We start from the raw sequence: 11090 nt of genomic DNA, 5'->3' as shown, positions 1-11090 counted from the left end.
AATAATGCCCGGGGGTTTATCACGCTCATTACAAATTTAATGCGATATAGTGAATTTCGTTTTTCAATCTAAGAAAGAAAAAATAAAATTTAATAATACTAAAAATTACATTAAATATACAGCTGTTGCTAAATATTGTTTGGTATAACAAACTGGGACGTGTTCACCGAGGACCTGAATTTCCTTACTTATTCAACTTAAAACAATGTTCAAATCAAATTAACTGAAACTTGGGGACACAAAGATAAAAATTTATTTTATTTATGTTACAATCATCAATAAATATATAATATAATTTTTTTTTTAAAAAAGATTATAAAAATGAAATAGATATATTAGTTAGCAGGTGCCAAACAAATACTTGTATTTTAGGGTTAAACTATATAATACAAAAGAAATACAATGTGCCATATGAACAACCCAATCAACGAATAAATCTCTTATTACAAAATAAGAATCTATTTTCCTCAATTTGTAGAAATAAAAGGTGAAGGGGCTTGGGGGGGGGGGGCTTAGGTGTTCCTAGAAAAAAAATTCACAATTAATGCGCATATAAAACTTCTAAGGATACTTTAATGTATTATTTTAAAATAATTTTAATATGTTACATGATATCGAAATATTATATATTTTATAAAAAAAATTATATAAATATCATTTTTTTTAAAAAAAAAGAATCATTTTTAACTGGATTTGTAGTTTCGCATTTTCCTGAGACAAACAAACTGGTATCTAAAAAATAGAATCAAGATAGGAACAAAAATGATCATCGCGCGGCAAATAGATTTCGTAATTATAAATACCAACAGGAAAAAATGCATGCTTTATAATAAAATCATATTCCTTTGACTAACAAAGCAGCAGCCTTCAAACCTATCATGCATGTTGCATCGACCAATCATTCAAGCTCCCTTTTTCTTTATTTTGTTTACGATTTTTTCTAATAACCTTCCACCTCCCGCAGCCATGATACTGGAAGAGCTCACGAAATTTTCGGCGGGTGTGGCGTGTGTAGTTGTTGCAGCAGTTGGGGATTCCCTTACTTTTCGTTTCTTAGCGGGTCCCTGCGATTCTTTGAAAGGAAAATAATTAGAGTTATCGGCCGAGTCTTCCAAGGTATGTTTTTCTGCTCCTCGTATTGCTAGTGGGTTGAGAGAAGGGATAGATGAAGAAGAACCTCCTCTGGGAGAGGAAGCGAAGTGCGGAGGCATAAAAAATGGGGGTGGAAACATGGATCCGGGAAAGTGGGGAGGTGCAAACGGGTGATGGGGCGATGCGAACATAGAGGGAAAATGTGGTGGCGGGAATTCCATATCTTTGGGAGAAGAGGACGATCTCGAATCGTCGTGGGTACGTGAATCGTGAGGAGGGCCGGAGGAAAAATAATCCTCTAAGGCGGCGGCCAGAAGATGTGGTGGGAAAGGAGGGGGAGGCATATGATGTCCAAAAGGGGAAAAAGGCATTCCAGGAGGAGCGCCATCTGGTTCTAGAGGATGAACTCTGCGGCCTTTTCCTGCCCGTTTTTTCGAACCACTACTATTACTACCAGAAGCACCTCCCATAGAAGGTGAGGTTTCGTTTTCCATCATGGCTGTCATCATCGATTTCCAAGCGGCCGAAGCTGCATCGGGGGAAAACGGAGGGGGGACGTGTGAAGGGAGTGAGTGAGGAAAGTTATGAGAAGGAAAGTTATGTTGGGATGGGGGCGGGCCGAACATAAAAGCTGGATGGAAAAAGGGTGGAGGAGGTGGTACACGCCATTCTTGAGGTTCGCTCTGAGACATTTCTTTGACCTCTTTCATAATCTCCTTGGGCGATTCTTTGGAATCGCAACTAAGATTTTCTTTAGAGATAAGGCGACGTGGTTTTATTTCTTCCTTGGGCACAGCTCCGCCACGTCTTTTTTTGGACGAGGATGTAGAAGTTGGAACTTGTTGTGGGTGATGATGTTGTGAGTCTCCTTTAGATTTTCTGTCGCTTTCCCGTTGCTATGATATATAAATATTTATAACTTTAAATGAAATATTTACGTTTTAAAAAATACTGAACAATCATTGTTCTAAAATTTGGAGTACTCTAGAATATGATCCATTAATTAATATAAAATTACTATCCATTTGGCAAAAAAATTGAATTAACAATAAAAGTTACAAAAAATCACCAGCTTGTTATAAAAAGTATTGATTATGTGTTTTATTATTAATAGAGAAAGATATTTAGATTTCATGTTTAAAATCTACAAATTAACAATTAATATGAAGATGAGTCCTTCGGTTAAACTTTCTTTTATGCCAAGGAGAGCGAAATTCCAATTTTTAGGATAATATGGTTCATTTATACATATTATTTTTAAATAATATTTTGATAAATGTTTCAAAATTTCGCACTTTAAATAAATCTTTAAACCCCTTTTTTTTAAAAAAGAGAGATTCTTTAAAAAGAATATTTAAGAAATGGGGTTTTAATAAATTTACCAATGGGGATGAATGAGTTCTAGAGTTAGGAGTTAAATTTCTGAAAAGATTTTTGGAAAGATCGAGAGCTGATTCTGATTCGTATGGACTAGACGCCGTTAGTTCATCGCGTAATTTCTTTTTCAAAAAAGTAGTATACACATATTATATAAATTAAGTGTTTTTAAAATAAATAAAAATTTAAAATTTGCATTTATCAGGTTTTTCCCATTTAATATTTTTTTTTAAAAAAATGAATTAATAAAAAGTAAATTCCAAACCTTGGCAGTTGCGGGTGCATTATAATTCACGTTGTCGGATTTGGCTGCCGCTAAAAGCATCTCAAGGAAAGCGGCCGCTTCTCTAGCCGATTCGGGGTGAGATCCAGAAGATGAATTCGGAGGGATAGGTAAACCACGGGGCAATGGGGGCATAGGTAAGAACGGAAAAGGGGGTAGGAAATTTTCCGGAGGGAAATTGTCTGTATAATTAGGATGGTTTATTAGTCGAGTTAATATGGATAAACTTGATTTGATTTAAAAAATATAAATAATGAAAAAAAACTGGGATTTAAGAGGTCCATAAGTTGGTCACGGTCAATAAAAAAGAGATTGATTTTTTTAAAGGTCACCAGAGGGTTATTTATGTTATGTTTATTTATTTTTGCAAATATGGTGTGTAGACCCGACTCAGACCAAGTCAAACATAAGATATTATGTTATACCTAAAAAAATTATATATTTGAATTCACAACTATTGCGACAAAAAAGGGTGTTTATTTACCTTAGTTTGAGACGACCATGAAATTAACTACTCTCATTAATAAGAGTAAGGGGATGAGATGTGTTTAAAAAATATATAAATTTCAAATTAATAAAACCATTTTTTTTCTTCCCTCCCGAACCGCGGGATTTAGGGGGTTCAAAAGGACCAAATTTTTCGAACAAAAACTTTTGCATCTTCTCTTGGTAATCCAATAGGCAAGCTGCCTCTTCTTCTTCCTCCAACTCGGCGTAATTTATATTTTGATTGGTCTATATATATGAAAAATTAATCAATTATTTATTTTTTTTAAAAAAAATTAGTGCCATTATATTTTTTTAATTTTTTTGCTCCTGAAGGTGTAAAATAATTCATTTGAATAAATTAATATTTTTAAAATTGAAATGAATACTCACTCTTGAAAATTCGTTGTTTTATATCATAAAATTGAAATTAAAAATTATTAACATTCATTTCTTTTTAAACTTTAATTCCTTAATAAATATATATATATTTTCCTATCATGATATTTCATTCCTTAAAAATGTAACAACCATTTTTTTTTAATATTTCGAGAAAAAAAAGAGGGAATGAAGGGGGCATTACGGTTCAAAATACGCGAAGTATTTTAAAATAGATCCTAGTAAAATCCTAGGTTAAAAGTGGAAAGGCATAATAAATGAGTACTTTTGCCCTAGAATTATTTCTAAGAGTTCTGGCCGAGATTGTTGGATTATGTTGTTGATTGCTGGAGTTAGAAGAACCAGGGAAGATTGAGGAGAGTAGGGGCATGGGCAAGAAAGGTTTATCGCCAGTATCTTTTTTTTTAAAATAAACAAAAAAATTTAATAAGTTACCGGAAAATATCATTCAAAAAAGGAAAAAATTTAAACAGAAAAGGAAAAGAGTCAAATCAAAAAAGAAAATGAATCAATTATATGAAAGTGTCAAAATTATTAGAATTTTGAATTCTGATATTTCCATTAAAAAAACACATTTTCTGTTGGATTCAGATGTGGTCTATATGGCAAAATTTTATAGTAAAAAAATGTGAAAGAGTGAAAAAAAAAATGTAGGAATGATGACAAGGGAAATAAATTTAAAAATATGATAAATATTGATTAAAAATAACATAATAGCGCGACCTAATTGAGCGTTCTCGAAAAAAAAATTTGCGTTTTTATAAATTTGAAATGTATTGTTTGCGTTTTCCATAAAGAAACGCTTAATTAGGTTGCACTATAAGAGAGGTCCAAAAAGTTTTCCTTGAATAGGATTTTTCCATTTCTACTGGGACTTTTCATTTTTTGATTCTCTATATTTTTTTTGATGAAACTTTTTCTTTATTTAATCGGACTTTTGAATGGGAATATAATAAATGAGATTATTCTGTACTAGCTATATAAACCAGGATATAAAAGCTGAAATTCTAAAATTTAATGTCCAAAAAAAAAACCAACTCTTTACAAGTAAAGTAAAAATCAAAACCCGGTGGATTAATTTTGCCGAAATTTCTATCAGGTGTTGCGTGATCGGAACCATTATTATTGGCATTGAAAGCAGCTCCTCCCCTTTTCGAGACGGCGGCTTTGAACATTTGAACCTTTTGAGCCAACAAATCGTCTTTCTTAATTCGCCTACGTTTGTTAACTACGGGAGAAGGTGGTATGTTCAATTTGTCATCCTTTTTGGCCAGAGGATCTAAAGACTTTAGTTCCTTGGTGTTCAAAAAAAAAGATGATATTAAATAAAGTATATAGGAGTCTTATGCATAACAGCTTTGTTATAGTAACTATAAAAGTAACTAGTTACTTTTAAGTTAAAAAATATGTTTAATATAATATGCATATCATTTATTATCTTTATATGATGATTTCTCAAATTTAAAATGACTATGTCTCCTCATTTATATTAACCAAAACGCTCCTATAAAAAAAAATTTCTGGCCTAGGGAAGCCTATTTTTAGAGAAAAACTAGCCATCCTTTTATATCCCAATTTGGAAAATAGTTTATAATTAAAGTCGAATAAATATTTATTAAGCCTAAATTTTTACGAAAAATAAATATTATATTGCGATATATTCTTTCAGCGCAAATAAATATTATATTTGTGGTTTTTTTAGTGCAATTATTTTCAATGTTTTTTTAAATCATAAAAAAATATTTTGTATAAAAAATGATTGAGTTATATAAATAATTTATTAAGTAACTTATAATCTTATTTACCTTTTTAAGAACTAGTTATTTTTCAAAAGTAACCTTTAACAACCACTAATAATTAAATGCAAAAATACTAATAAGATTTTAAATTCCCCTTTATATAGTGAAGATCAGGAACCAAGATCAGGCGCTTGAGAATTAGACCAAATTAAGACCTGGCTATTGATTTCACTTATCTTTTGTGGGATTTGCAATTATATAATTTTTTTTTAAAAAAAAATCATATATTGCAAAAAAATAAAAAATAGTAGACCTCGAATGGTTTGGGAAGTTTGGAAGGCTTCGTATCAGGAAGAGCATTTTCAATCTTTCTTTCTCTCCGCATCCAATTTTGTCTTCCAAATACGGCATCACAAATTGATCTTAATCTTTGAACAATTGCCGAGGTCTAATTTATGAGTATAGGTTTCGTATAAATTGTTTTAATTAGTAATAAATAGGGAATCAATCAGAGGTCTAAAATTGATAGCACAAATTTTCCCACATTGAATCGGTTGGTTAAAGATTTTAAAATGGTTCTGTTTATGCCTCATGGGTAGTGTTGTTAAATGGTTAGTTGTATAAAACGACCAAGTAGTTGGGTCTAAAAATAGGCTAAACCAGCTCTGAGCAAGAACCCCGCCACAGACATGTAACACAAACCCATATATCTTAAGTTGTTTTTTCTTGATCATATATGGTTTTAATCGATAAGAACTATTGAATAAGAGATCAAGCGCTTTTTCTCTATGGACGAAGCTATTATTAAAGGGGCCAGGAATAATTTTACCAGCCTCAAATATTGATATGATGGGCATCAAATAACAGCTAATTGAAATATCTTTTCATTAGGATAATAAAATAGTATTTCATTCACTTTATCTTAATATGATACGACCTTGGGGGGGGGGGGGAGTTTAAATAAAAAATTGATATATCTCATATGATAACTATCGATTAATACATAACCATAAAATATGCCCCAGGTTAGTACTCAGAGCAGGCCCAGGCAACAAATTGGGTCGTAAATTTTAAATTTTACGACTAAGCATTAACAACACAATTCATGAATCAAAATCGAATTTTAATATGTTGATTTTCTTTTGTGTTAATTTTTTTTTAGAATATTAGCAAAAGTGTTCATTTTTAGGCTAAATTCGTTGTAAATGAAATTAATTGAGTGGAGATATGAGGCATTAAGAGAAAATTTGATATGCAATAACAAAATAACATTCGCAATCAAGGAATATTATCCATTTATCATAATTTCAATGGTCACAATGATAGTGGCAGTGGCGTAGCTAGGAATTTTCCTTAGAGGGAGTGCATATATATCAAAGCCTGGGGGTCTTCCCCCTCCCCAGACCCCTTTTGTCCGGCCTTGTTTTTCTAAAGTCCAAGAATTATTGATCATTTTAAATGCATCAATAATATGTTATTATAATTTAGTAGATTATTCTCAATGACTTTATAATAATACTAATAGTGGTTATCATTTTTAAAAAAATGATATAAATACTTGAGGAAACTTATCCATTTTGTCGCATTTCTGCTGTTGTAACGTGGCCATAAATTTATCCAAGTTTGGGATGGCGTCCATTTCAGATATCTGCTTTAAATGTTTAAAACAATCATAAATAGGTAATATTAAGAGTATTTAAATAATTCTAAAATTTAGGATTTCGTGATTGATATCGACATTATGAACTAAGAAGTAACACAAAGATGACAACTTTAAAAATGGGGTAGTTAATATGTACATGGTCACTATTACAAAATTTTTTGCGGTAAGGTCATTCACTTCACATAGAGCATTATACTTTCTATTATAATAACCTTAAAACAATGTGTTAATGTATGAAAAAGGAAGGCCTTAGCGTATAGGGAAAAAATAGTGAGTTTAAACGTGACATGAGTAGTTAATCATTCATCGGAGAACTAACCTGAGCTCCTTGCTCGTGAACATTAATGGAGACCTTATCCAATAGCTGCTTGATGGTGAGCGCCACGGAATTGATCGCGGAGTTATTTTTATCCCTGATATTCCTGCGTTTCTTCATCATGTCGGCAAAGGAAAAGGCCGGGTTGGAAAAAATGGTTTCGGCCACGTTCCCAAGTCCGTGACTGATTGATTATATAATGAAAGAAAGTAAAATGATTTTCCAAAATAAGATAGTTATGGATTGATCTTAGTAAACACAAATATGTCTTAGTCAATAAAAAAGAAAACCGGAACACTTAAATGCGTTTGTTACAGATTCTTTTATTCTAAAAACTTTTCGAAAGAAGATAAAATAATAATCTTAGTTTTTAATGTGAGATTTAGTGGTATGTTTTATTGGCATATCAATCTTTATATATAAATTATTTGAATTTGAAGCATATTATTTACCTAATTAATAATAATAAATAAATGATAACAAGGAACTTCCTATATTTGAACGAGTTTGATTTAAAGTGTTTAAAAAAAAGCAAAATATTATTATTTTCCAAATCTTCTCACACAAAAAAAAGGACCCCGCCCATCGCGAATTGTCTAAGTTAAGCTCTTAGAAATCTGAGCGAGTAACATGTATTATTGGAAAAAATGTACCGATAAAACCATCATTCAAAAATATATAATAAAATCTATATTGTTTACCAAGCTACCCCGATCAGCATCTCTCTGTCGAAGATCTCATTGTCCCACCATAGGGGCATCTGTTCAGCCATAAATTTATCAGCCCTATTGTTATCATTGGCTTTCTCGGGTGATCTCTCGGCAGAATCTTGGGGAAAAAGATCTTTCGCGAAAGCGCTAGGGCCTCTAGGGAGCGCCGAAATAGCCTTATCAAGTGACGGGTGATGAGAGAGAAGCTCGACCCTCACGCAGTTAAGCAAATCCACGGAGTCCAGAAACTGGCAGGCTATTTCGGGGTTTAAGTTAAGATCCGGACAGAATTTCAAGGCACGTTCTGCGCAAATTTTTTTGGAGTTGTTTTGTTAAATTATGTTAGGTGAAGTCATATGAAAAACATCAAATTATATAGGTAAAATCAATATTAATTTAGATGGTAATAGGGGAGAAAAAATGACCTTCAAAGGAAGTGAGTTGTAATCCCAGAGTCTTGACGGAATTAGCGTAAGCGGAAACAAAAAATTCTTCCAAATGGGCGTCGGCCTTTCTTGAGAAGGCGGACCCGTGAAACCTATGATTGATATTTTGATAATTTAAAATTAACTTGGGAAAAATATTCCTAAAAAATTATAATGATTTATTTTTTACTATTTATAAGTTCTTAAGAAATACAGGGGCCAGTCCAAAATCGAATGCCCAAATATAAATATATTATACCTTCTGTAAACAGACCAATCAAAAACAGCTTCGTAACAAGACAGTAGCATGTTCTCTTCGTTATCTGCACCAGCACTATTTGTACGTCTTGAAGTGTGAGCATTAGATGCGTCCTCACGATTGGCCAGCACGCCAGTGTCCATCAAAACGGCTAGAAATTCTGATTGGTCCCTAGCAGACCAATCGCAGCCTAGTCTGTTGTTTAATTTAAAAGGATGGATTTAAGTAAACAATTTATTTTAAAACCAAAATTATTTTTAATGCCAAAATATCTTTTTAAAATCTAAATTGTTAATAATGATGCGGCTAAATACATTTTTTTTTACAAATATTACTAGGACAATGCAAATTTTCTATATATCAAATAAATTAAAAGTTAATTTTTAAAATTAAACTAATTCTTAAACTTTTCGCCGAATATTTCCTTACCCCCTAACCCTTCAGCGAAAAATAATCAAAAAATATAAATAATTATTTATAATATATTTAAGTGATTCTGAAGACATTATTTACGGACAAACCTTGATAAGGTATTATTAGATGAGCGAGAGGGTGCAAATACTTCCAAACGGGATACGGCCCGCGCAAGTATTCGAGAAGTAAACAAAGCTTTAGGGTCAGACGGAGATTCTTCCGTTTTGAACGACATTTGTTCTTTCAACAGTCTTTCGCGTTTTTCGTTGTTCTTTTAATTTTTTTTTTTTTATTAAGTAAAAATATCTCATTTTGAGAAACAAAAAATATCAAAAAAATAATATCTAAAGCTGAATTTTAAAAAACCAAAATTTAATTTGATATCCAAAACAACTAAAAAAAACCTTCTCAAATTTCATCAGCAACTTCTTGTGAGCCCGTTGATAAGCCGTTATGATTCTCCTGAACCTAGAGGTCAGGGCTGAAGGGATGGGCCATCTCCCGCTCATATCCTTATTCTCTGATTCACCGTTTTCCGCCTCGACAACCATCTTAGTCGTTCCAGAATCAATTCCAACGTCCAATTGGGTCTTTTTAGCAAGAGGATGTTTTTCCTCTGGGATTCCTTGTTCTTGGGCTTGAGAATCCACCGTTTCGCTGGCGACAATTTTGACCGAACTTCTCAACGCTTTTTGGCAGTCGTCGATTATGGGAGGCGTTGATACTGGAAGGGAAGGTAGATCGCTACCATTGTTAGGTAAGAATAACGAGGGGAAGGATAGATATGGATCGAGCCGCATCTCTTCATATTTCTCGTAACCTTGGGGGATGATGTTGTGAATTCATTTTAAAAAAATCATAATTAGCACACTTTACTTTTTTAAAAAAAATAACCTTCGAGAAAAATGACTGACCAAGCTTTTAGCTAGGGTATTATTCATTTATCTGGCGATTATATAAATCAAGTGCAAAAACTTATATACATGACAACCTTCTTCCAACAATTTTGCTAGTACAAAAGCCGATTCGCTACGTAAGCGATAATGTAAGATATAATTCCGTTTCTTTTTCTTTCTTGCTTATGAAAAGTAAATCAGTTTTAGAAGTAAGGTAAATATTATATTTTTATACAAAACTTTAAAGTGAGCAGTACACAGAAAAAAATGTTATTTTTCAATAGTGCATGTATATACCGTGTTTAAAAACTCCGACAAGCAGAGATTTATCGGCCTGCGCGTTCCACCAAGGAGCGGGTATTTCGGGATCTACGAAGGATGGTAATTGAATGCTCAGCTTAGATATATCGGGCCCTCGGCCACTCAAAATGTCCTCGCCCACGTCACCAATTATTTCGCTACGCAGGTAGTAAAGCATCCGAACCCGTAGAAGTATTCTAATTATTTTATTTTATGTGTTACTATATTGGTTGTTTGTCGGCAATATCTATTTTGTTTTTAACCTTACTAATATGGGGCCGTCCCCGCAAAGATAGAAGAGAAAGAAAAAGACTGTTCTTAAATGTTATAATAAAGAGTTAATTGCTAACAAGATAAAAGTATTAAGGAGTATAATAGCTTGATGAAATCAAGAGAAGATGATCTTAAAATATTCACTTAAAATAGACATATTAATATATTATCCATCACTTATTAGCATGTCTCTGTAAATGGCGTCGATAACCAAGGTCGATTAGAAGCTTTTCGGTATCAAAGTTTGAACTCCACTCGGCTTCAAGAGGGAGAGGAGAAGATTGGCCATCGGACGGGATAATTTGATCGAGGTCTGAACTGGTTATTTCTGAAGAAATCATCGACGTGATTAGAGGTTTCTTTTTGCCCTTTCTGCCTCGAGGGACAGGGGCTGACAGACCTAAATTAAAAAAAGGTGTCAGAATATGCATTTTTAGATTTCAGTTTAAAAAAAATGA

At 32.7% G+C, this 11090-nt stretch overlaps 1 protein-coding gene across 2 annotated transcripts in view; it reads right to left on the bottom strand.

Annotated features, from left to right (window-relative positions):
* Positions 1–230: 230 nt before the first annotated feature.
* The window catches only part of LOC135922655 (uncharacterized), a 37339-nt gene continuing 26479 nt past the window's right edge, over positions 231–11090 (bottom strand). The window contains exons 28-43 of one of the 2 annotated variants that reach the window (XM_065457082.1): positions 10810–11032; positions 10357–10556; positions 9568–9983; positions 9271–9434; positions 8750–8944; positions 8491–8603; positions 8057–8369; positions 7359–7539; positions 6935–7027; positions 5690–5824; positions 4704–4932; positions 3903–4033; positions 3334–3487; positions 2735–2934; positions 2475–2591; positions 231–1988 (exon numbers count right to left, since the gene is read on the bottom strand). In XM_065457082.1, coding sequence (XP_065313154.1) covers positions 903–1988; positions 2475–2591; positions 2735–2934; positions 3334–3487; positions 3903–4033; positions 4704–4932; positions 5690–5824; positions 6935–7027; positions 7359–7539; positions 8057–8369; positions 8491–8603; positions 8750–8944; positions 9271–9434; positions 9568–9983; positions 10357–10556; positions 10810–11032 — 3950 coding nt within the window. In that variant the 3' untranslated portion in view covers positions 231–902. The remainder of the gene's footprint in view (positions 1989–2474; positions 2592–2734; positions 2935–3333; positions 3488–3902; positions 4034–4703; positions 4933–5689; positions 5825–6934; positions 7028–7358; positions 7540–8056; positions 8370–8490; positions 8604–8749; positions 8945–9270; positions 9435–9567; positions 9984–10356; positions 10557–10809; positions 11033–11090) is intronic. The other variant, XM_065457083.1, reaches the window with a different exon arrangement.

The sequence above is a fragment of the Gordionus sp. m RMFG-2023 genome, chromosome 1 (genome assembly GCF_954871325.1).
Source record: "Gordionus sp. m RMFG-2023 chromosome 1, tfGorSpeb1-WG-v2, whole genome shotgun sequence".
NCBI classification, from domain to species: domain Eukaryota; kingdom Metazoa; phylum Nematomorpha; class Gordioida; order Chordodea; family Parachordodidae; genus Gordionus; species Gordionus sp. m RMFG-2023.
This window is presented reverse-complemented; position numbering and strand designations above follow the sequence as displayed.